The 27,487-nt window shown below is 37.2% G+C and overlaps 1 protein-coding gene across 1 annotated transcript in view; it reads left to right on the top strand.

The window, feature by feature from the left end:
• The window catches only part of NECTIN3 (nectin cell adhesion molecule 3), a 90,091-nt gene extending 63,034 nt beyond the window's left edge, over window positions 1–27,057 (top strand). The window contains exons 8-9 of the mRNA XM_037525588.2: window positions 23,054–23,116; window positions 23,891–27,057. Coding sequence (XP_037381485.1) covers window positions 23,054–23,116; window positions 23,891–24,070 — 243 coding nt within the window. The 3' untranslated portion in view covers window positions 24,071–27,057. The remainder of the gene's footprint in view (window positions 1–23,053; window positions 23,117–23,890) is intronic.
• The last annotated feature ends 430 nt before the right edge of the window (window positions 27,058–27,487 follow it).

Here is a 27,487-nt window from a genome sequence, read left to right as displayed (position 1 = left end):
ATTAGAGGTGACTGACTCTACATTTTCTTTAATTTTAGTTTTAAGATCTATTGATATTTCCAGATATTGAGTCTTTATAAAAAGCAATTAAACATGAGCAATACTTACTTTAAAATTGTTTTACCTTTTTTTGAAGAAAAATATTTTCTTCAGTCGCAATTATAAATGTTTTACAGTTGATTTATAATTATGACTGACTGCTCACATAGATTTTAAAGCTTAAAATATACTTTGATATTTTTACAGTAGTTTTAACTACAATGAATATTAGATGAGATATAAAACTTGCTAACTACAGAATATCTCATGAACATATGTAATTTTGGAAGAATGAGAATTGTGCAGGGTCTTTAAAAAGAAACACTTATCTTCACAAAGATTCCTATTTTAAATTCATTGGTACTTTACGAAAGGTAGTAATCTCAATTTAAAATATTTGGCGGTGGGCCTCCGTGGTGGCGCAGCGGTTGAGCGCTGGGTTGCGATGCTGCCCGCGGCCTCTACTGAGCTGGTTCGATCCCCGGCTGCTCCCCGGACAGTGGAGGAGGGTCCCACATGGCGCGCAGACCTCTCCTGCCGCCCGCTGCTCCCCTCAGCAGTGTACTTCAGTCCTTCTGCCTGCTCTGCTCCCCGCTCTGGCTCTGGTGAATTCGCTCACCCTCCCGCTTCTGACCGTACCCAGTGCTTGTATCAATCAATCAATCAGTCAATCAATCTTTAAAAAAATAAAATATTTGGCGGGCAGTAATTATTTAGGCTATCAATCCTGTTTATTAAAAGCCATTTAAATGTATTTGTTTGAAACATTTTAAATGCCTTTTTATTGATGTATGTGTTACCATGGAAATCACAAATAGTGCTTTAGAAAAGGGTTGTAAAATAGTGGTTTAATTTTTAAGTAGAACCTGAAAAATTGCAGACTATACTAAAGAAAAGGTAGCTACAGAGTTGAAAAAGTTTACTGTGATTACTGACTGCTGAGAGATATGAACTGCATGCAAGACTATAAAACCATGTGTGTGCCAAACAAATTACTTATAGTAGAACACAAAAACGTGTAATATGAAAGGAAGAAGTGATAAGCTGGGCTTCATTAAAGTTTAAAATGTTTGTTCTTTGAAAGATACCATTAAAAAAAAGAAAGGTAAACCACAAATTGGGAGAAAATAGTTGTAAAACATACATCAAACAATGGCATTGTATCCAGAATAAATAACAAAGCTTTAGAACTCAATAATAGAAAGACAGTAACCCAAGTTTTAAAAAATGGAAAGAAGATTTGTATTGACCCCATCAAAAAAGATAGAGTAATGGCCAAGTTAGCAAAAGCAAAGATGCTTACTGTCATCAGTGCTCAGAGAAATACATTTTAAGCCACAAAATAATGCTGCTACATGCTCATTAGAGTGGCTAAAATTAAAAAGATTGACAGTACTAAGTATTTATGTTATAATTGTAATTCCAATTTATATTTTTTCCAATAAAAACTTGATTAGCATAACATTGCATTATCTACCTTTTTAGTATTTGTTCAGTTTATATAAAAACAATACTTAAATTTAATTTCCATTATTGCTCTACTATGTTAATTTTCACTATTATTATCTGTCCTTATACTTTAAAGTACCATATGTAAATAGAAATCCAAATACCAATATTGTTTTCAGAAAATATTTATCACCCCAACCCCAATACAGTTGATTTATAATAAACATGTGATATGGTTTTTGGTTTCACAGAAATGACTCAAGTTTATGTTTTTATTTTAGCCCTTTACAACTTAGTAATCTTGTTCTTGATGGTAGTGTTCTTATTTCTTTCTTTTTTTCATAATGAATTATCTATGATCCACAGTACTTAAGTTTTTTTTTTCCAATGAGGAATATGCTATATGGGTTATCTGACTTGCCAAGGGAGAGAGTTGTCAGGGCAGCATGTAGCAAATCTGAGTTATTGTCCTGGAATAGAAAACCTTATTTGAGATCTCATAACCCAGCCTCCCACTCAGGACAAAATTTCCTTCAATAGCATCTCAAGGAGGTAGTCAACCAGCCTTAAACAAGTAAGGCTTGCATTAACAATTTCACTACCTCACGAGGCATTGTATGTCATTTTTGATAGCCAGAATTGTTAGAAAATTAGAAATCTAACCACCTTTCAACTTAATCAGTCCTGATCCTGACTTCATTAATTCTTAAAATTCTTATAAGCATTTTAAATTGCAACTATGAAGAACATATTTTTTTAATTCCAAGTGCTTTTCATATATATCTCAAATACAACAATCCTTCAGAAATTGTTTGATAACTATCTAGTTTCCCAACTTGCTCTCAGTATTTTTAAAAACCAGCCCGAGTGTCTCCAGTATTTTGAACCATTGCTTACAGGATATACAGTTTATCTTACTTCCCTTAGCAAATTCTAGTTTAATTATTTTTCATGAAATGTGTTTTCTGAAGCAAACTATTTCAGCGTGGATAGAACCAAATGAATTTGGATTATAACCTCTTGTTTAATCGCTATACCACTGTTAAAATAGTGTGTTTCGTGTGTGTTTGTGTGTGTGTGTGTGTGTGTGTGTAAGAGAGAGAGAGAGACTGCCAGCTAAAAAGGATTGTGCTGTCAATTCAGACATCTTTCTTGCAGTTACATTGATTTTCTTAGCCTAATTATGTTTCTCTCCATTACATGTAATCTTTATTTTACATCCAAATTCAACCTATTATAATTTTTTTGTTTCATAAAATTAAAATTCAGAAATTTTTATTCTTGAATGCACGGAGTTGTTATGAAAGATAAACCAAAATGAAATGACTCAAAGCCAGTAAAAGGATATGTCAAGAACTTGTTGAATTATCAAAATCAGTTATTGTAACATCTGTGCATCTACATTTGAAGACAGTTTCCTGATATTTTCCCTATGCTTCACATAAACCCTTTTTAATGTGATTTTTTTTTTTTACAAAACTTTATGTACTTTGTAGGTAAATTATTTCAAATTAAGAAATTAGAACTAATAGAAAAAATTAGAGTGGAATATAGAGGGGAGCAATTGTTGAGAACAGAAGCGAGAAAGAATGAACTTGGATTTCTAGTGATCTTGAGAGTAAGAATAACTGAGGGTGTGGAGTAAAAGTAAAATAGGAAGAAATGATAAATATGTATGAATTCTAAAGCTTTCCAAACAGAGTTTGATGATAGAAGATCTATATACTTATAAGGTAATTCCACTTTCAAGCAAAAATTGGCATCCAAGGATCGTTAGTATGGTACCACACCCACCTTGTTCTGGTGATAAAGGGCTGCCATTTGGCCTTTGCCACCCCAGGAGGCCATTTTCTCTATTTAATTCTGAAGACCCTGTTCACTGGCAGCAGTGCCCATATTATTCCTGGCCTACAGAGAATAGCCCATCGCAGTACTTTGAGCATGCCAAAGCTCCCTCATTGAATGTGTTTCATGAAGAGCTGGTTGTAAAGAGAATGTTCTCAGGACCTTCCTGATGGGCAAAATTAAGAGGTCACTAAACAGGTTTTAATCCACCTTAGCATTTGATTTCCTTAAGCTTTTAGATTCTTCCCTCTATAGTATACTAAGGAAATTCTAGAATTTCACTTTCATTTAGTGTAGTTTACCTTTGGACCTGGATTTTTTGTTAGCCAACTAGACTTAGAGCTACTACCAGTTACCTATTAGATGACTTGGTATATCTGTGTAAACAAGTTCTGGTTGATTCAACATATTCCTTCTGTCTGATCCAGCACCTTTCAGATTCATTTTCATGTATTTTAAGGTTTCTGTCTCTATAAACTGGGAAAATCTTGCAATTTGAGGCATGGGGGAACTCTTTGTAGTTCATCCTATAGTAAGTTGATGTAGAAAATTGTGAAGGAACTCTCTATCATATGCAGTTCAAAGAAAATAACTGGTACTTAGAGCATGCTGCTTACAAAGATGCTTAGGTAGATATATCATTTCATTTGCATACATTTTTTCCTCATCATCACAGACAACATATTACTGAACTTTATTCACTATATAATAGGGTTTCTTTTCCTTTAGCTTTAATAGCATTTTCCTAAACTTCTTTAAATGCTCTCCAATATCCTCCTTGAAGGCCACCAACCTTTTGTTAACACTTTTTCAAGGCCCTTCCAACTGTTGCCTGTAGCCTGGCTTCAAAATTACTGAAGTATGTTAGGTTTTGTTATAGGCACATCTACTAACAGTTTCCAAAATCTGTTGGTTTTCTGTAGCTACATGACAGTTCATCTAAATGTACTGGCTTAAGTGAATAATAGTCATTTATAACATTCTCATTCTGAGGTTTCAAGGTGCTACTAAGTGGTTCTTGCTCAGAGTTTCTCACAAAATTTTAGTCAGGTATCTGAGATGTAGACATCTGAAGGCTCAGTTATCTGCTTCATAGAATGGGAAGACTCAAACAGCTGGAGACTGGAATGGTTTACACTCCTGCTGCCCAGGTACCTCTCTCTTTGATCTTAAGGAATTTTCTACATCTCTAACATGGCAGCTTTAGTATAGCCAGGCGTCTTACATGACAGCTCAAGATTCAAGGATATAAAGCAAGGTGTCATAGACTCCACCTCTTGATGGGAGAATGGCCATGTTCTGAAAAAGCATGCATGATTGAAAGTAATGTTGCAACCCTTTTTGGAAAATGCTATTTGCTTCCTCTGCGTTCTCTTATATCCAGACTTTTGAAGCATGTAAATAAAAAACTAGAGGGCAGGTGTATGTATCAGCATAGGTAAGTAAATCTTTGCAATACTTCCAATGTCACTTTATAATCTATGTTTTCTACATAGTGTTGGGTGGTCACAAAATATGACCAACGAGTGACAGAAGGCAGATCTTGATGCTAATATGAAGGAATTGAGGAAGGATGTTTGAGTGGGAATCCATTTTATAAGTGATAATTAATATTTTCATATCACAGTGATTTTTTCTTTCCTGTGTAATGTCATAATTGGAGTTACTTGGATGAAAGAGATGGGATCTATAAAGTAAAGGGGATGGCTCAAAATTAGGAAAAGATGACCCAGTGAAGGAGATAGGACAAGTAAGAACTATCAAAGTAAATCTTCAGAAAAAGTCCAATAAGAATAAGGAATTATCTGAAAAACAAAAGGGAAACATAAGTACAAACATAAAAAACAGGAAAAGTAGTTTTAGAAGTAATTGTGCTGTACATCAAGGTTAGTAAACTTTTGAACCAAAATGAGTACAGGAAAATTAGCAAAATACCTTAGTGCCAAGAAAGGCATCTGCAAATGTGTTGCTCTTTGTACCTGTTTCTAAAAATCAGAAACTACAAGTGAAGGCATGACAAATATTTCTGGCAGCCACCAGAAGCCAAGAGAGAACTATGGAGAAGTATGGTCAGTCTTCAGACACATGGCTGATAGCTTGATTTGGGATTTATACCTCCCAAACTGAGAGAGAATTAACTTCCATTGTTCTAAGTGACCTCATTTGTGTTAATTTGTCAATACAGGCCTAAGTAGCAATTGCATATGGCCATGTACTTATATTGAAATCAATATCTGTTGGTGGTGGGAATATAAGGCATGAAAATTTTTAAAGGCTAACCGCAAAACTCAGGGCAGTACATGATACTGGACAGCTCTGAGAAATAAAACCAAAGGACTCCAGAGAGAAGGTAACTTCAAAGTACAGCATCTAAATGACTAGTTAATATTGTTTTATTTATTGAAATTACATATTTAAATTTTATATAAAAATGTCATGATAACCAGATTTAAAAAATGACTAGTGAGTCCAGTTATATGATGCACTTGTGTATTATACCTATAGTCACCATGTTATACATTAGATTCTCATACTTCATTCATTTAGTAACGGAAAGTTTGTATTCTCTTACCTCCACTCCCTACTTTCTCCAGCCCCCAACTTCTGGCAACCACTACCATTCTACTATCTGTTTTTTTTGAGTCTTTTTTAATTTTTTTATTCTACATAGAAGTGATATCAAACAGTATTTGTCTTTGTATTATTTATCACACTTAGCATAATGCGATCCAGGTTTATTCATGTCACAAATGGTAAGATTTCCCTTTTTAAAGGCTGAGTAATATTCCATTGTGTATACATTTTCTTTATCCATTCATTATTTGACAGATATTTAGATTGCTTCTGTACCTTTACTATTGTGAATAATGCTGTAATTACATGGAAGTATTCTCACCAGGTTTCTTAGTTCTTGTTTTTACATTCACTGTCCTAATAGACATTTTTTACTATTGAATTGTATCAGTTCTCTATATACTCTATGTATTGACCCATTTTGGATATATGGCTTGCAAATATTTTCTTCCACTTCCTTTTCAATTTTTTTTGTTGGTTTTCTTTGCTTTTCAGAAGCTTTCTAGTTCTATTAGTTTGTTTGTCTACTTTAATTGCCTGCACTTTTGTTGTCAAATCTAAAATGTCACTGCCAAGACCAATGTCAAGGTGCTTATCTATGATTCTTCTAGGAATTTTATGGGTTTTGTTCTTATGTTCAAATCTTTAATCCATTTTGAGTTGACATTTTTATGTATGGTATAAGATAGGGGTTCTGCTTCATTTTTTTCTCTTTTTTGCTTGTGGCTATCCAGTTTTCCCAATATCTTTTTCTTTTAAGATTTATTTTTATTTATACAATAACTGGGATACAGGTCAGAGGCAGGGGAAGGTAAGAGAATTCACCAGAGACAGCGGGGAGCATAACAGGCAGACGGACCTAAGACACTGCTGAGGGGAGCAGCAGGCGAGGCAGGAGAGTTCTGCCGTGCCATGTGGGTTTCTCCCTGGCCGGCCAGGAATTGAACTCACACTGCAGAGGCTGCAGACAGCTTCACAGTGCAGCGCTCAACCTGCTGCGCCACCAGGGAGGCCCCCCAATACCTTTTTTTGAAGAGAGTTTCCTTTCTCCATTGTGTGTTCTCAGCTCCTTGGTAGAAAATTCATTGACCATATGTGCATGGATTTGTATCTGGGCTCTCAGTTCTGTTTTTTTAATTTTATTTTTTGTTTTTAATATAGTACTTTTTTCTTACATTATTGTTAGTTTTTGGAAAATAATGTGATTTCTTTCCTCAGGTATGGTCATTATAGTTCTCCTACCACCAAAGCACCCATAGTCCAGCACCACAGTCTTTTGTGCCCTTTCCCTGACCTGTTTTCACCCCTCCCACATCCTCCCTTCCCTCACCTCTTGATTGGGCTCTTGATTCTGTTCCACTGATTTGTAGGTCTCTTTTTTAATGCCCATATTATACTGTTTTGATATTTATGCCTTTGTAATATAGTTTGATCAGGAAGTATGATGCCTCCAGCTTTGTTGTTATCAAGATTGTTTTTGCTACCCAGGGTCTTTTGTGTTTCCATACAAATTTTAGAATTTTTTATTTCTGTGAAAAATGCCATTGAAATTTTGATAAAGGATTGCATTGACTTGTAGTTTGCTGTGAATATTATCAATATTTTAAGTATTAAATCTGATCCATAAACATAGGATAATTTCTGTTCGTTTGTGTCTTCAGTTTTTTCCATCAGTCTTATAATTTTTCAGTGTACATATCTTTCACTTAGTTTTTTATTCATAGCTATTTTATTGTTTTTTATGCTATTGTAAGTGGAATTATTTTCTTTATTAGTACAAAGAAATGCATATTTAAGATTATTCATGATTGTTCCGTTTAACTTCTAGGGTCCAATGTGAAAATAGCACTTTTCCATAAAATCTTTCAATGAGAGTTACATATGGTTAGATGCTAGAAAGATACCTAGAATCTTGAACATGAACTATGGAAACAGTTTTAAATGTAAATCAGCTTTAATAATTACATACAAATTTTCATATATATGAGCTAAATCTCTAGAAGTGAAAATTAGTGGTTACATGGGTTTTAATTTTGATAGCTATTGACCATAAATTAATACTTTATACCAATGTACACTGCCACCAATAGCATATGAGATTAAATGTCTTTAGTTCATTTATTATTCCTGCATTAAAAAAATACTGCTTCACTATATTAAGATCCTACCAGTATACTTTTGAGTTGAAAAGATGCTAAAGTTCACTCATAGCAGGAATCTAGAAAACTTAAATAAGGGACCAGGAAAAAGAATAACTATAAGAAAGAAAATATCAAAATCAACAAACAACTATGAACCAGAGACACTCTATTGGAGGTGGGGGGTGGGGAAAGGAGGGGATGGTGTCAAAATAAGGGGGTTGTAATTGTATGGGGAATATAAAAATAAAATTTAAATTTAAAAAAAGAAAACATGCTAAAGCATCTATTTTTTCCTCTCTAAAGTGTTGGCTCATACTTACTGATATATTGGATAATGTAACTGATATATTAGATAATGTACTGATATATTGGATAATGTACATTGGATAATGTAATTGAATTATGTATAATTAAAGGAAATCCTCTTTCCCTTTAGCTTTTTTCCTTCCTTTCCTTAGGGTTGAAGAGCAAAACCCCTCACATTTCTTCTTTATTGGGCATAAAGATGGAGAAAGGGAATTATTGTGAATAATATCATTTATTGAGCACTACTTTATGCCAGGCTCTGTTGGAAACATTTCATATGAACAATTTCATTTAACCCTTAAAATCACCTTCTTATGTAGGAATTACTATTCTCCCCATTGTATAGAAAGAAACTAAGATTTTGAGGGGTGAAGTAATATCCCCCATCTCATTTCTAGTAAAATACTTCTAGGTTTGGGCTTGTAATTTCTATTTCTTTTTTCTTTTTTTTTTTTTTTAAAGGAGTAAGCATCTTTTTTCTTTTTTTAAGATTTATTTATTTATACAAGCACTGGGTAGAGTCAGAAGTGCAGGCGCAGGAGGGTGAGAGAATTCACCAAAGCCAAAATGGGGAGCAGAACAGGCAGAAGGAGAGAAGTACACTGCTGAGGGGAGCAGCGGGCGGCAGGAGAGGTCTGCGCGCCATGTGGGACCCTCCTCTGGCGGCGGCTGGGGAGCAGCCAGGGATCCAACCAGCGCTGCAAATGCTGCGGACAACTTCGCAATCCAGCGCTCAACCGCTGCGCCACCAGGGAGGCCCTGTAATTTCTATTTCTTGTTGAGAAATAAAACTGAGAGAACATATGCTATCTAACTAATTAGAACTTAACACTTATTTACAATTGTTTGATGCAAGGAATTGTCCTATGCACTTTACATGTGTTAACTCATGTAGTCCTCATAACAACCTTTTAAGGTATATGCTAGTATTAGTCTCATCCTTCAGATGGGCAAACTAAAGCTCAGAATATTAAATATTCTTACAACTGTCATCCAGCTATGAGATCTGGGATTAGAACCAGGCAGTCTAGCTCGAGAGTCCACAATGTATTGCAAATACTGGAAAGATCACTGGCCTGAGGGTCAAGAAATGTGGACCCCCATTTGTGTCCCAACTTTGTCATAAGTAACTCCTAGGAGAATCCCTTTATCTTGTTGGCGCTGAGAGGAAGGCATTTTATTTCCAATTACTCCTGAAGTCCTTCTCGCTAACTTTAGACTTCCTCAGTTGAAAAGGACTTGAACAAGCCTCCTGTTCTGATTCATCAGTTATAAAGCACAATCCTGGACTTAGTAACTATGCTATCTTACAACCTCTGTGATTATACCCAGAAGATGTTCTGCTGCTGGTGTTTAATACATCATCATCCCCCAGCCTAGGGATCTGTACAGAACAGGACTCTTACTCCAGTGCACATTACCATTTGAAAGCTATTATAAGACACCGTGTGAGCCCACTACACATATGCATGGAATCCCATAAGGAAAAATAAAACCTCTTAAATTAAAAACAGTTGTAATATATATATATGTATGTCATCTCTTGGCAAATTAGAAAAAAAAAGTTAAGCTACAATGTGGGCTGCATGTATTTTCTCAGAACAACTCACTGTGTCATTTGACTTGTACAGTTACCAGGTCTGTTGCACAGATTTGCAGCCAAGTACTTGATTTTTTTTTTCAATATTTCACAAAATAGGGAAACATGAAGGCATTTTGTTGATATTAATCATCTAAATATTCTGAGCCTTCTTGTGTTTTGAACTCAATGCAGGTTTTTTTTTTTTTAAAGATTTATTTATTTATACAAGAACTGGGGTACAGGCCAGAAGCGCAGAAGGGTGAGAGGATTCACCAGAGACAGAGTGGGGAGCAGAATAGGCAGATAGACTGAAATACACTGCTGAAGGGAGCAGTGGGCAAGACAGGAGAGGTCTGCCGCACCATGTGGGCATCTCTCTGGCCAGCCGGGGATCGAACCCGTGCTTCAGAGGTTGTGGACAGCTTCACAGTGCTGCACTCAACCTCCTGCGCCATCAGGGAGGCCCTGAACTCAGTTCAGTTTTGACTAAAGTGATATTTTAAACAAACTGAAGAGATTTTGTACTGTTAAACCCTTTTTTTTGTCTGTTTTTTGTTTGTTTTTTTTGGGGGGGGCACTTGCCCTATTTTATGACTTTTCTCTAAGTTCTACAAGCAGATTTTAAGCCCTTGTCATCTTGGTGCTTATCTTCTCCCTCCGTGTGTGTGGCAGCTGTTCATTCCCATGACCAGCTCTCCTTTTTATGCTAGCACCTCTCACCTTTGTTCCTCTCCCCACCTCATAAGGACACTTGTGCACGTGCACACTTGCACACCCTCACATCATGTGTTCTTCTGCGCCCTTGTCCCTGATGCAGAAGCCAAAATGAAGCTAAGTTAAAATACATATTCACAAATGAATGTGAGCTTCAAATGCCACAGACATGTTTAAATCTAGATTAGGAAAATTGGAAATAAAAACAAGATTCTTTCCATCTAGTTCTTCACATTGAAAGACTCTAATTAGCCTGAATTCTATGTCACAGAAAAGAAATTTGGATTATCTAACTTCTTTCTGTATTATTAAAAATTTATATTTTCTCAGATCATACTGGATATAAGGTGATATGATACTCAAAATTGATTTTAGGTAGAGAAAATTAAACTGGGTGTATACTGTCAATTGTTGAACATGCTAAGCAGTAAAACTTGCATTGTTAATGGTGCCTTCTTATCTATTAGAAAATTCTCCACCCACAAATTGTTTTGCTATTTTTCCCTTTGGCCTCTTTCTCTGATCTGCCTGATACTCTGCACATTGACCAGAGGCCTCCTTTGTTCAATGAACAGAGTAGAGCACCTAGACTGACTATAATTTCGTGCAGAAGTCTCACTGAGAACATTTGTCTGTTATACCTATATTGTTGAGTTTCCCCAAATCCTTTTGAATTAAAAATGATTTTCTAGCAAGATACCCTGGGATTCCTTGGAGGAAAAATGATCCAAGATTTTTGCTATATTTAAAAGTACTGATATTGAATATGTTCTTTCCCTCCTCCATTTAAACCAAGCTACAATCAAAACATTATGAGGGACTTAATGTTTTTATAGTAAGAAGTAACAAACTGTGTCTTGTTCAGTGGGAGACTTGACCTCACTGCTTAAGGCTTGTCACCATACACAGACCCTGAGAAACTGCCCAAGAAAAGAGGGTCAGGCCTTTGCATACTTGGTACACCCTGCGAGAACATGCAGGAGTCACACTCACACACACACACAGTCATACAAAAGGGCAAAGAAAGTCAACGGACACTTATAAATTTAAAATATGATAGGTCAAATTAACCATCAGTAGTAGTAGTGTTAAATTCAGGGAACAATAACAAGTACAGATGAGGGGTGAAGGGGAGGTGTAAAAGAGACCTAGAGATACAATAAATCCAAATTCTATACTAAAGAAGTCCCAGAGAGAAAAGAGACACAAAATGGCAGAAATATTTCCAGAGATGGTAATACAATTAATGGAGGTTAAGTTTTCAAATTAAAATTGTTACCCAGTTTCTGAATAAGAGAAATCAAAAAGACCAGCACCTACACAGATTATAATAGTTCGATGCATTATGGACAAAAAGAAGATCCTAAACATTTTCAGAGAACAAAAATTACACAATAAGATAAAGGCTTTTTTCTTTCATGCACAGATGGTGCTCATGCTCTTTGATGTGTTACCCATTCTGGGTCTGTTAGGAAACTATGGTTCCTCCTCCAAGTGCATTGCCACTCTTCTGTAATGCAGCGTGCTCTGTCTCTCTGAACAGGAAGGGCTATTTCTGAACCCGCAGCTGCTGCTCATCTTCACATGGGCAGCAGTTTTTCTCCATGTGATAACATTTAACCCTCCCATTTTGTTGCATTTTGACATTTTCAAGCCTTAAGGCAGCTTTAACCCCTTCTGGATCTTTCACCTTTAGTCACACATTATCCTTTCAATTAGAGTTCCTTAACTCATCTCTGATTTGTCTTTATCTTTTATTGTGGCCCATAAAGTCTTGACCCTTTTTTTCCCCCAGCACATAGCTGCCCTCTCCCTTCTATTCCTTCCCCAACCTCACAGTCGGCTCAATGTCTGTAATGTGAGCTACTCACCACCCGGGGATTTTATGGTGTTTGTCTTCAAGAACAATGATTTTCTCCTCTAGCTGGCTGCTATAATATACTCCCTCATACAATTGAACCAGTCAGTCTTCCTTTCTCCTTTCACCGTGCTTTTGAAAAATCTGTGTTGTGTTTCTGGAATGGAATGTGATCCTCTCAAGGTTCAGCTCAATCTGTCGTAATAATTTCTGTTATTATCCACACTGTTATCCTTTTCACAAACAATACCTGATATCTCATAAACCTTTAATGAAGTATGTGGCCCATATTTATTCTTATTATTCCCTATTATTCTCTGTATCTGTACATGCATGAAGTACCCGCTGCCTTGATTTAGATCTGTCAGTCTAATGGTGTCTTCTGGCTTCTCTGTTCCCTCTTCCCTGCTATTGCTAGTCAGATTCTGGATTCCCCTGTGTACTGAGAACCTAGCTATACCCACTATCACCTTCATCATCATGGTCAACTCAGTGCTTCTCAGGCCCTGCTTTAACTGTATTGCTCTGGATCTAGATGATTGTAGAGACTTAGGACTCTCAGTCTGGTGCTTTACAAAATCCCCATACTTAGCCCAGTGTGGTCACACAAGTTCTCCCATCTGATTAATAAAGTCTGGGTCCTTAGTAACGCTATTTAACTTCTACGTCTCTGTAGTTTATCTTAGCCTCTGAACTCTGGGCATTCCTGTGATGTGTGTTAGAGTTCCACAGACGATTACCTGTGTTTCGAAATGCCTCTAAGCACCTAAAGTGGTTCCTAACTCATTTTGCACCAAAATCTGGCCCTAACTTCTGATTCTCATGAAGTTATATGTGATCATTACTTTTTTCACTTCATGTATTCATATTTTCTAAAATATTTATGCTTGAGTTTGGGGTACTGTACTAGACCCTGCTGGAAATGTTTAGTAATATATATATAAACTTTCTAAAAATCTGAACAATCCTAAATTCCAAAATTCGTTGGTTCCTAAGTTTCAGATAAGGAGTTGTAGGCCTGCGGTGATTTGTGCATATAATCAGCTCAGATCAGCAGGTGGCTATATGTCTATGGTGTGCTGAACACTGTGGAAGAAAAGCAAAAGTAAAAGCATAAGACATGGCTTCCCACTTTTTTTTTTATTCTTTAAAAAAAAAAAAAAGATTTATTTATACAAGCACTGGGTACAGTCAGAAGCGCGGGAGGGTGAGAGAATTCACCAGAGCCAGAGTGGGGAACAGAACAGGCAGACTGACAAAGTACACTGCTGAGGGGAGCAGTGGGCGGCAGGAGAGGTCTGCATGCCATGTGGGACGCTTGCCGGCAGCTGGGGATCAAACTGGCGCTGCAGAGGCTGCGGGCAGCTTCGCAGCCCAGCTCTCAACCACTGTGCCACCAGGGGAGGCCCAAGGCTTCCCACTTTTAAGCAGCTTGCATTCAGACTGCCTTGCTTTGTTTAACTGGAAGACAAACCATGTGAAACAGGATGGTGAATTCTGGTGGAGCAGGGGCCCTAAGTCCTATAGCATCTCCACTAGTAGAGTATCACTAATGATAAGGTTATTTCAGAGCACAGACCATTAATTTACATTCTATTTAAAGAAGACAAGTTCATCTCTATAATTCATTTCTCATGGACAACTGAACCAAAATTCCATCAGCGCTCAGCCCAGATATCCCAAAGAACGATGACACTCTTCATTTGTATTGTTTGACCTACCTGCATGTCACGGAGGAAGGAATGCTCAGCTGCTTCAGCGATGCCTTCTGAGGGCACCCATGGGCATCTGTCTAGGTCCGATCAATTCCAGTCAGGGTCACCCACAGCCTAGGGTCATTTCAGCTTGGTCAGGGAAAGATAACTTAAGTCCATTTAAGTACTGTTAATATTTAATTTAAATATTTTTTAAGTTGATATTTTAAAATATTTATTTATTCCCCCTACTCTTTCCCTGAAAGTCTACATGTAGTTCTTTGTTTTAAATAATGGAAATGCTCATGTCAGAGTGACTGACTCCTTTCACTGTCAAGTAAAGGAATGTCATCTAACAGTGCCACTTACAAAATACAGACTAAGGAGATGAGCTGTTGTTTGTAGGTATTAGCCTGTTACAGAGGCTAATAGGAAATATTAAGCTCTGTTTGGCCATTTAAATAATATGTGCCTGAAGATAAACTGCTGTTTTAGCTGTTGCTTACTTTTTATTAAGCAGTGTCTCTTGCCTCAGAAGATTGCATCTAGCAGAGCACATCACCATGTACACATTTAATACTGACATGGCAGGGTAAATTGAAGATATGAAAACATCTTTGATTTACCTTATTAGCTAAGCATCATATCTCCACTGGAAGGTTCCCCTCTCTTCAGTATCATCTCCTTTACTTTCTTCCTTAAATCACTGAGTCTATGAACCTTCATTCCAATTGCTGATGCTTACTCTTTATATTTCACTCCCAAGCTGGTTATCTGCTTATGGAAATATAATGCAAGTTTCATAAGATTTTAGTGCCTATGGCAGGGAAGTGTTGAACTGGGATAAGCTTGACTTGTCTAATTCAAACAAAACTGCCAATTTAGGCTCTACCATTACAAAGGTGGTGTCCCTGCAAGTTAATATTGGCTTTCTGTAGTGCATGATTTCTCTTTCTGTTCTCAACTTCTTTACTATTATTAGGTTATCTTCCTTCAAAAAGGGAAACTATCTTTTACCTTTCTTTTTTTTCTTTCAGAAAAATGGTGGGAAATGCCACTGAATTAAATTTAACCCCCCACCCCCAAAAGTATAATTATTAACTAAATAGGTTCAAAGGATTCTAATCTTTCCATATTTCATTTTCTACCTTTTTATTATACTCACAGTAGAAAAAGTAAATTTTTGCTAAGGGAAATAATGCTGTATTAGCTCACCTTCTCAATAGGAAGGAATGGAAGGGTAGTGTTCTGCAGTTGGTATATTGCCTATTGTTTCAGCACCTAAAATATGTTCAGTATTAAAAGATTTTAAGGAGGCTCTTTAGTTTTGTCCATTTTTTCTAAGAATAAGCATAAATTATTAACCTCACAGAAATTCTTACCAGTGTACTTTTTGCTGGCTAGTGCCATGAGTTAAGAGCCAGCAGGTTGTTTTGAAATCAGGAGCAGGGACATGAAGTGCCTAAAAAACAAAGTAAATTAATGTCTGTAAAAGAGTAACTTTTTCCAGAAGCCCACATTTATCTCATATACCCTCATCTTTTTAAAACAAATATTTTTTTCTTTAATTGATATGTAAATGTAGGCCTAGAAGGCATGAAAGCAAGAAGGAACTTGTATGTTGGATTAAAAATGAAATTTGGAAAGCTCATGTTATTAATTTCTAGAGAGGAATTAGAGTTTGGTTCTTATTTTAGCATATAAAATTTTGAGAATTACAATAACTCAGTTGAAAATGGGATGATTTTGGTCATATTTTATCTGAGAACACATCTTTTCACAAGGTAGAATATGGTTGGATGTAGGCTATTATTTCTACACTTAGTTGCTTGGGGTACAATACTATGTCTTGTATAGAAGAGGCAGTTAACATCTTTGAGGTATTTGGCATGTAAATGTAATTATATTAATAGCTCTAAATTGACCTGTGGACAAATTTGGAGATAAATTGCTGTGTGTGGGCAATCAGTTCAGCATTAGAGCAAGAGGTTGAAGAGCAAAGGTGTCCATTGTGACTAGGACAGTTTAGCATTTTGATGTTAAAATGTGTAGCTATTTGTTCATTATGGAAAATGACACATATGAACTCATAGTCATTTGATTTGTGCCCCAGAAGGGGGTAGGACTTATGATTGGTGACATTTTCACATTGTATATGAGTATCTCATTTGCCCATAGATTATTTTCTATCGCTTTTATTATCTGTCTGCTTTAATTCAATATTCGTACTTTGTTTGCATACCCATTACAGTTTAAGTGAAGTAAAACTTTCTTGTGTATTTTAATATAAGGATTAGGTGAGGCCAAAATGAAGATAAGAAATTTCATTAAAATATGTCATATCATATTTCACTTTAAAAATTTTAAGTCTAGAAAGTATACTCAGTAAAAGTAATAAAATTTATTTATCAGTGATAAGAAAGAGCACAGTCTTCCTTTTAGATAAAGCAACATTGTCAACAACTAGCTGTTAAAATTTCTGTAGGGAAAAAATCCAATGCTATTTTGTGGGATAAAATTGCTAATATTCTTGTATCATATAAGTAAACTCATATTTGAAAAGTTTGCTATGAGGACATTCTGTAGTTATTTCTTCTTGTAACTGCCTCACTGAATCATTTATATTATAAATTGGGGGACTTGTCACTGCATTTTAAGGTACTAACTATATTACTGCAGGATAAAACAGGAGGGAAAATGCCCTCTAGGTTGATATTTTTTAAAGTATTATGCCACAGTAGACCATTATGTATTAAGCCCTGGGCTGGGTCAGATTAAAAACTCTAGAGATTCTCAAACTTCCAAAAAAAAAAAATGCCTGCCTTTGTTTTTCTTTGTTTATGCTTAATGTGTTTTACTTTAATTGAAGCTAGAGGGCCTCCCTGGTGGCACAAGGGGTTAAGCACAGCACTATGAAGCAATCTGCAGCCTCTGCAGCACGAGTTGGATCCCCGAGTTGGTCCCTGGCCAGCCAGGGAACTACCCACATGGTGCAGCAGACCTCTCCTGACTTGCCTGCTGCTCCCCACAGCAGTGTATTTCAGTCAGTCTGCCTGTTCTGTTCCCCTCTCTGTCTCTGGTGAATCCTCTCACCTCCCCCCACCTCTGGCCTGTACCCCAGCTCTTGTATGCATAAATAAATCTTTAAAAAAAAAATAATTGAGGGCCTCCCTGGTGGCGCAGCGGTTGAGCTCTGGGTTGCGAAGCTGCCCGCAGCCTCTGCAGCGCCGGTTCAATCCCCGGCTGCTCCCCGGCCACCAGAGGAGGGTCCCACATGGCGCACAGACCTCTCCTGTGGTGCCCGCTGCTCCCCTCAGCAGTGTACTTCAGTCTGCCTGCTCTGCTCCCCACTCTGGCTCTGGTGAATTCTCTTACCCTCCCACGCTTCTGACTGTATCCAGTGCTTGTATAAATAAATAAAAATAAATCTTAAAAAAAAAAAATAATTGAGGCTAGAACCCAAGCAGGAGGTAAAGTGAGGCCAGAGCTTCTATTTGACCAATTAAAATGAAGAAAACCCAAACTAATTGGCAAAGCTGGCAAGTACTAACCATTGCCATTCTTTTCAGTTTTATACCCTTTTATCTTTCAAATTCTCTGTCTTCCTTCTTTTAAGTTGCTTTCTGTAGTCAATTTTTTTTTAAAGATTTATTTATTTATTTATTTATTTATATAAGCACGGAGTACAGTCAGAAGCGTGGGAGGGTGAGAGAATTCACCAGAGCCAGAGCGGGGAACAGAATAGGCAGACAGATGAAATAAACTGCTGAGGGGAGCAGCAGGCACTGCAGGAGAGGTCTGCGTGCCATGTGGGACCCTTGCCGATGGCTGGGGATCGAACCAGCGCTGCAGAGGCTGCGGGCAGCTTCGCAGCCAGCGCTCAACCGCTGCGCCACCAGGGGAGGCCCTGTAGTCAAATTTTAAAAAGACTAAGTATACTTAACGCAATTTCATGTGGTAGTTTAAGACACAGACTTTGGAATTACATGAGTTTCAATCTTAGCTCTATGAACTTAGGAACATAGTTTCCTCTTGCTAAAACTCAGCTTCTGAGTCTTCATTATGGGAACTCATAAAATTTCCTCAAGGACATAAGAATGTGAGCACATCTAAAGCATCTTGTACAAGAGATGTAGACAAATCTTTTGTCAATGCTTACAAATTACAATTGTTCTTTTACCTAAACCAAGCCTAACTATGTTGGTTTTACTGAACCAACTGTGTTTCTCACTCTTACTTCCTTTAACCCTAGTCCCTGTCCTCCAGTTTTCCTTGCAAGATTCCTGAATATCAAGAATTAAGAACTATCACTGACTTAAGTGAGACTCAGAAGAGATCCTATGTGTGGGTAGTATTTTAGCAATTATTTATTGCATACCTGTGATAGCACCATGTGAAGTTTGCGGGAAATGCCCTGTCACCCTCTTACAGGGTTCCAGGTAAAGATTAATAGGATGGAATGCATGACAGAGCAGAAAAGTGAATCTTCCAATATGCTGGGAAAAAAGAGTTGAAGGCAAGCAAAATCTTGGGGAATAAGATTTAGACAGATTATATACATTTAGCCAATATGATGTATAGTGGCAATTTGCATTGCTCATGATTAATTATAGATACTAGAAAACTAAGAATTAACATAAATATAATAAATATTTTTTAATTTTAAAGAAAAATCTTGATTTAAAATACAATACTTCCTTGACATTCATAGAGAGGATACGTCCAAGGAGTTTAGAAATCCTGCATTCCTAAACAGCCCTTTTATTAAATACACATGTAAGAGTTAGAAATGACAGAGACACATTGAAAAATGCATATTGAGGGTCCTCCCTGGTGACGCAAGGGGTTAAGACGCAACACTATGAAACTATCGGCAGCCACTGCGGCAAGAGTTCGATCCCCAGCCAGGGCCCTGACCCACATGGTGCAGCAGACCTCTCCTGTCTCTCCCACTGCTCCCCTCAGCAGTGTATTTTTGTCAATCTGCCTGTTCTGTTCCCCACTCTGTCTCTGGTGAATACTCTCACCCCCATACCTCTGGCCTGCACCCCAGTTCTTATATGCATCAATAAATAAAAATAAATCTTAAAAAAAAAAGAAAAATGCATACAGAGCAATTACTTAGATCATTGACTAACTAGATGATTAACCATAGATCTTGATTCAAACTCTGTCTCAACAATGTATTTATTCTTCTGTTTTTGGTATAGTATTCTATAACTATCAACTAGGTCACGGTGATTGATAATGATATCAAGTCCACACACACAGTTAACATTTCTATTGATTACTGGCATGTTATTTTCAACTATATTTGTGAATATATCTAGTTCTTTCAGTTCTCTTGTGTTACTAATGTGTTTCTGTTGCTCTTTTATTGGGTGCATACACATTTAAGACTTGTTTTAGTGTTATTAAAAATTATTCCTTATTTCTAGCAATTATCATTTTCTTGATCAGCCTATATTAATACAGAAGTTCCAGTTTTTCAACTTCTTTTCTCATATTTTCATGGTATATGTTTTTCTGTCCTTTTTATTTCCTCTGTATTTTTATATTTAAAATAGATTTCACATAGTTAACATCAAGTTGAGTGTTGCTTTTATATCCAGTCTGAAAATTCATGACTTTAATTGCTATATTTAATCTCTTCTTGCTATTGCTATGGTTGGACTTAAGTTCAGTATTTTGTTATTTTCTATTCTTTTGGTTCTTCTTTTCCTGCCTTCTTTTAAATTAACTGAGTATTGTTAGTATTTTTTAATCTCTATTGAATTATTAGCTAAACATGTTTGCTTTACTTGTGTAGTGATCTCTCTGGGATTTAGAATGTGCATTTTTAACTTATCATTGTCTTGCTTAATACAGCATTATCGTACTCTATGTATCATGAAGGGAATATAACACATACTTCAATTTCCTCTCTCCCTACCATATTATTCTACCACATTTTATTTTTCCATGTTATAATCCCCATAATATACTTATTATTTTTGGTTTTGACTATAATATTCCTTTTCTTTTTATTAAAAATTGATGAAGTCTTGTTTGTAATCCATTTTCTTCAGTCTAAAGAATTTTTCCATAACATTTCTTGTGGTACAACTGTTGACAACTTCTCTTAGGTTTTGTTTGAGAATTTCTTAATTTCACTTTTATTTTTTCATATTTTTGTGGGTGATAGAATTCTAGTTTGACATTTTTTTATTGAGGTAACATTGGCTTACAACACTATATGATTTAGAGATACAGGTTCACTGTGTGTTACGGCACTACACCCACCACCAGAACACCAATAGTACCCCACTGTAGTCCATGGGCACCCTCCTTTGCTCTTACCCTCACCTTCCCCCTCTGCTAGCCTCGATTCTATGATAAGATTTCCAGGGTTTGTTTGGTTTAATTTTATCAGTTCCTTTGTTTTGTTTCTCTATATTCTACATACAAGTGAAATCATCCAGTATTTGTCCTTCGCCTTCTGACTTATTTCTCTTAACATAATCCCCTCCAGTTCTACCCATCTTGTCACTAATGGCAAGATTTCTTTTTTTCTTTTTTTTGTAACTGAGTAGTACTGCATTATTTATGTAAACCTCATCATCTTAACCAATGGAAGATTTCTTGATATTAGCCCATAGCTCATTAAAGTTATATTCAGTTTTTTCCCCAGTCTGTTCCTTCTGTTCTTTTTATGGTCAGATTTGTTTTCAAGAGCAATGATCTTTTCTTTTGCAGTGACTTTTTCATTTCAGAATTATATTTTCTCTAGTTTTAGAAGTTCTCTGGTTCTTTTTTAATAGTTTTCAATTGTCATGTTATCTTTCATATCCTTAAACATATTTATAATAGTTGTTTCATAGTTCTTGTCTACTAATTCTATCATATTTGTCTTTTCCAAGTTAACTTCTACTTGATTTTTTTCTCCTTCTTGATGTTTAGTACATTTTAATTTCATTCTGGACTTTGTGAGTGCTATATTGTATTACAAAATGCATGCATGCTATTGTGATTTATCAATGGCTAGAGTAGAAGAATTCATTCATCTGTTTATCGTCCAATTAGTGCACAAGAAGACTGTACCTAGAGTCCAAGCATTTCTTCCTCTTGGACATCAGGACCTATAAAACAACATAGATCGTGATGTGTACTACGAGTGGCAGAAACAAGAACGACAGAAAAACTAGGAGTAAAATAACTAGCCTCAGATGTGGAAAGGCTTTGTAGAAAAAAGAATGACTTTAGTCAAGCCATCATAGACAGTATTCCAGCTGCTAGAAGTTTAAAAAACTAAGCTTTCAGACCAAGCACTAACATAAGCAAAGGTAGTGAAATGGAGAGCATGTTGATAGATACAGCTAAATGCCAGGACTTTCAGCCATTCTTTTATTACATTTACTAAACATCTATTGTCCAGGCACTGAGCACAAAGCAGGTGATACAGGGTTAGGGATTCAGCAAAGCCATGTTTGAATCACAATCTACCACTTACTGGCTATGTGATTGAAGATACCTCACTTAACCAGGGCTTCAGTTTTAAGCAATTTAAAATAAAGATGCTGGTTTTTTATAATTATTGTAGAGCTTAAATGAGATAATTTCTGTGAAGTACTCCAATCAGCACTCTCAATCTAGTGAAGAAGACAAGCAAATAAGTAACTGATCTTGCATGCTGTGAAAACACAGGAAGGAAAGGGACTGTCTCTGCCTGAGGATTTCTTGCAAGTCTTCGCTGAAAGACTGATGCTTGATCTGGGGTTGAGGGTAAGAATGCATGTGTAAACCTCAGGGAAGCTGGGAAACATTCTTCTTAGGATGACGTTTCAAACACTGAATCCCCCTTATAATCTGTGTAAAATTGAGGGACAGGGAGTGACAGACAAGATGAGAAGGGTGACCATAAATGCACCTATAGATAGCTAAAAATAACCTTTCACTTCTACCCCAAAACACTTAGTTCAATGTCAGATTCTTCTACTGAGAAAAGGCAAGAAACCTTCTGTGCTGAGCTCTCCTCTACTGAGATGTAAACAAGTTTGCGTGAGAACTTCAGCAGACTTCCTATATGTTTTCTTCCTTGCAGACGTCTGGAACCAGGAGTGAGAGTGAGACAAACTCAAGAAGTGTAGTTGCTTTTCCTATTCTCATTTGAAATATATTGCTTAGAGGGCAGACATTAACAAGACATGATCGGTTCCTTTAAAAATAGAAGTCACATGGGGTGCAGGTGCCCTTTTGAATTAATGTTTCTGTGTCCTTTGGGTAAATACCTAGGAGTGGAATTGCTGGATCATATGGAAGCTTTATGTGTAGTAGGTCAAGAAATCTCCACACAGCTCTCCATAGTGGTTGGACCAGTTGCACTCCCACCAGCAGTGCAGGAGAGTTCCTTTTTCTCCACATCCTCAGCATTTGTTGTTGAAGGGATCATGCTCAGCAAAATAAGCCAGAAAGAAAAAGAAAAATACCGGATGGTCTCACTCATAGCAGGAATTTAGAAAACCTAATTAAGGGGCCAGGAAAAAGACTAATTATAATAAAGTAAAAATCAAAATCAACAAGCAACTATAAACCAGAGACACACTGCCGGGGAGGTAGGGAGGGGGGAGAAGGGAGAAGGATCAAAACAAGGGGGGTGGGAATTGTATGGGGACTATAACCAAGATGAAAATGCATACGTAGTGCAAAAATGAAAAATGATGTAAAAAATATATAAAAGAAAATTAAAAAAAGAAAAAAATGAACAATGATGTAAAAAATTAAAAAAAACTAATAAAAATAGGAGTCACAGTGGTCTTGATTGATCTGTTTCATTGATGCTTTAAAGTGCTTCTCTTTTTCTATCATTTTCTAGACTGAGCACTTGCCTTTGCAGACTCAATTCAAAGAAAGAGATGGCGACAGTCTCCAGCACCCCGTGAGTAACACACTCCTGCTGTGCGGATCAGCCCAGGCACAACCAGTGACTATCTTGCTTAAGATTTCACTTTATTCACCTCTTTGCTAATTGAGTATCTGTCACACAATTATGTCACGTCCTTGAGCTTGCTTGTCCCTCTTAGAACTAATCAACTTTCATGAAACCAATAACCAGGCAGAGAGGTCAGTCCTAGAGATACCACAGAGCCTCAGGGAAATTCATTTTACGGTGTCAGCTGGTCAAGCAAGGAAGAAAGGTGAAGACCAATATATCTTTTATAATATTTTATTTCTCACTTGTGTCCAATATCAAGTCAAATTGCTTGTTCATTTCACTGTCTTTCCTTTATTCCCCCAATACTGAAACCTGAAGTTTCTTTTACTTTTGTGTTAATTGTTTTGATTTAATTCTCTGTGCCCCTCATATACACTTTCCAAGTCCATCTTGCTGATTGACTCCTGAAGTTCACAATCTTGTTCTCCAGTTAATTATAATTGATAGCAAATCCATATTTCAAAACTTGAAAAGACTGCAGTCTTCATTAGTCTCAGTTTTCTATTTAGGAGTTGCCACCACTCTTGCTCAGGTATAATAAGCAATAAATGACTGGAAATGTTAGATCGTTGAACTTTACTGTGTCATTCAATAGCTTATGGAATAATGAATCAGAGACACAGACTGTAATGCATCCTATTCTTGCCTGTTTTTACTCAACTGCTAGAAAAATTGCAAACAGATTCTCTACTAATATAGCAATGTTTAAATTTTTAGAATGGACTAAATAGCAGGAGATTTGACTATGAAGAAGAAAATCCCGTGGGGGAAGATGGGATTCAGCAGATGTACCCCCTTTACAATCAGATGTGCTACCAAGACCGGAGCCCTGGCAAGCACCATCAAAACAACGACCCTGAGAGAGTGTACATCAACCCACGAGAACATTACGTGTGATTTTCTACTTCTTTCAATGTGTGTTCTAACAAATGTTTATTCTCAGATTGGGGAGAGAAACTGAGGCCAATAATTACAGGCCTTATATAAAATAATCCAGCCTAAGTATATTGGAAATGGTAGTGACTTGGAGCCAAAAGTGAATTTCTTTCCTTCATTAAGAGTTTCTCAACTACCAACTGTGTCTCTGAACTTGACTATAGCTTTGTGTGTTTCTCTGAGAATGGTGTTTCACTACTAACATTTGGCCTACAATGGCACGTTCATTTAAAGTAGAACATCTGCCTGTGATGACAGCAGTGAGTCTCCAGAAAGAACAGCCCCAACTGGGAGTATTCACCTCGCTGGGTCTCGGGCAGGCCAGCCTGTTCATCTGTAACTCAAATGAGCAGAAAAAGGAGTTCAAAATCCCTTACACTAATTATTTAGTTGGGATTTGGCTTTCCCAGACAAGCCTAATACAATTACAATACCTGTGTACCAACAAGAGGCCTGAAGAAAGAGGCAAACTTTGCTATTTATGCAAACAACAAAAGGCAGCTTAAACCTTCAAGTATATGGGTTGCTTTGAAACTTCTGTGATGCTGCAATCTATGTTCCTCCATGATCACTAAGGTCCTGGGGATACATGCTCTTGCTGTTATCTGCCTAGTCTTGACTAGCTGTGTGCTAACTGCAATTCTTTTCTTGCTCTGCCATTGTTCCCACAGTTGTGTTCTTTACTAGCCAGTAGCCTATTTCCACTTATTAAATTCTAAAAATCCTGTCTAAATGCTGGGCAGCCTTGAGCCCCATCCTCTTCTCTGGAGTATTGTGCATAACAAGCTCAGCTTTCACTACTGAAATTTCTTTCAAATTAATCCTATCCGCATGGCTTTAGCTACTTTCTGCATTCTTCAGACTACTTATTATCCCTGTTTTATCTACCTCAGATAAGCCTGCTGGAAAATTACCATGAAATAACACCTGCTCTTAATCATCAGGTGGAATATTTGAATTTTTTTTTTAAATAACCACTTCAATATAGTGTATGTGTTCAATCCACATGGTGTCCTTTGTCCTTCCCCCTGCTTTGCTGGTCAACAAGAGTAAAGAGCTACTAAAAAGCAAATGATACAGTGATTGACTGACCTGTGTGTATCCTGCAGCACATTGGTACCTGCCAATGTCTGTCTTGAGCTTTCTCACTCCCCTTTGTCAACCTGTCCTCTCTGGGATAGAAGGTAATCATTTTCCTCAGGTGAGCAGGGGAGGGAGCATAGTGCGTGCGTAAGTGTCAATCACTCTCCTTCATATCTCAAGGAAAGCATTGTTTTACTGTATGTTCTGGAAGATTATTGGTATGTCACAGATATAAAAACCACTTCAGACTTGTCATAAACTAAGAAAGAGCAGCATAAGCACTCAAATAAAACAGTACACATTTCCCACTTAAGCTTCAAGGGGACAGGAGAATTTTCATGGAGACGTCTAACAATTTACCAGACACACAATGATTTGTGTTGTGCTAACTGTAATTCTTGTTTGTGTGTCTATTTCCTTTTTTTAGTAGCCATGCTTCATCAGATAAATTATCCAGAGGTAATACACTCTCCTCCTATTGCCTGGGTACCAACAATTCCAGAGGGAAAGGATGCTTAAATTCTAACTCAGAGCTTTAGCTAGGCAATCAGCAATTTAAATGGCTGTAGTTGTATGGAATCAAAGGGTAAATTCCAAGAATCCCATTGCTGTATCACTTGGCTACCTCAGATTTAGAGTTCATTGCTCTTTGTAGCAAGAGGACACATGAAGAAGATATTTGATTTTTATTACTTGAAAGTTCATCAGTGAGAGTATAGTTGAAGATGCAGGAATCTGTGCAATTGTTTTCCAACAGAAAGATGATATGTTTAGAGCTTACCTTGCCAGGGAAGTGTTTCATAATTACTGTTCGAAGGGAGGGGACAGAGTGCACATCACCTCCTTTAGAAAAGCTTTAAAAACATCCTACGCAATGCAGATGGTCAAGATTCCCAGTGGAAGTAGGTTGTTGAATTAGCTTCACAAAAGCACACAGTGAACTGGTGGGCAATAGAGATAGGTTCCTGGTACTTGGGGTTGAGATTTGGAAGCACTGGGTTTCAGGAGCCTTTTAACCTGTCTTCAGCTCCCTCCCTACAAAGAAGAACCCACTGTCAACTTTTTACCTTTCTTGATATAGAACAGAAATGTCAGAATCTAGACACCCCTCACACAGCCAGCTACTTCAGTATCTTCTTTGCTTCTCTGTCAGCTTTATTTTTTTAACAAACTGGTAGATTTTATGGCTGCCCGAGTATGGGTCTCATAAACTATATAATTGCTTATCCTGGTGCCTCCCATCTGCTCTCTCTAAATACTGAGTAGAATAGAAAGGAGCTTTAAAAGGGTTTGATCAACCAGCGCCCTCAACCAAAAATGCCATCCAAATTTAGCCTGTTGATCTCTAAGTTTGGAGCCTAGACTACTTGGCGATGGCCATTTAAATTTGGAAGTTAGATTCTTAAAGGTCAGTGAGTGAGGATTAGGCTGTAAGCCACAGCTGGTACTAGATACTCTTCCCATAACTGATATACTAAAACACACTGAAACAGAAATAAATCCCCAGAGCACTTATCCACTTATGGTTGCAGCTTTGCATTTCAAAGGGGGGAGTGTTCAATCTCCTCTTAAACACACAGCCTTCACTGCCTATTTTGTAGGCATCCAAGATCAAGAGTGTGCCTTATTGCCACAGTACACCACACTAAAATAAAGCATCTGCAATGTCTAGGGTTGTCTGACATACTGGGATGAGAATTTAGATTAATTCTTAAATGGCAGCCATTTATTATCTCTTCTTTTTTTTTTTTTTTTCTTTTTATAGAGGCATGTTTTATTTATTTGTTTGTTTGTTCGTTTTTGTTTTATACATGCACTGGGGACAGTCAGAAGCGCGGGAGGGTGAGAGAATTCACCAGAGCCAGAGCGGGGAGCAGAGCAGGCAGAAGGACCGAAGTACACTGCTGAGGGGAGCAGCGGGCGGCAGGAGAGGTCTGCGCACCATGTGGGACCCTCCTCCACCATGTGGGACCCTCCTCCGGTGGCCGGGGAGCAGCCGGGAATTGAACCGGCGCTGCAGAGGCTGCAGGCAGCTTCGCAACCCAGCGTTCAACCGCTGCGCCACCGGGGAGGCCCCATTTATTATCTCTTCTACAAGGATTACCCTATCCCTGACCTTATATGTTCTATTTGAAGAAGTTCATACTCCTAGGACATGTAGTTTAAAATTCTTAACCAGGCTTCCCTGGTTGATTTTTTTTTTTTTTTTTTAAGCAGAGGTATAAAAGGGTGCATGAAAGAAAACCATAAGAAATGTCCATTAAGATGAAGGCAAATGAGTGTTTTTATTTTTAC

Source organism: Talpa occidentalis, unplaced genomic scaffold, assembly GCF_014898055.3.
Source record: "Talpa occidentalis isolate TD23 unplaced genomic scaffold, MPIMG_talOcc4v2.1 talOcc4.4, whole genome shotgun sequence".
NCBI classification, from domain to species: Eukaryota; Metazoa; Chordata; class Mammalia; order Eulipotyphla; family Talpidae; genus Talpa; species Talpa occidentalis.
This window is presented reverse-complemented; position numbering and strand designations above follow the sequence as displayed.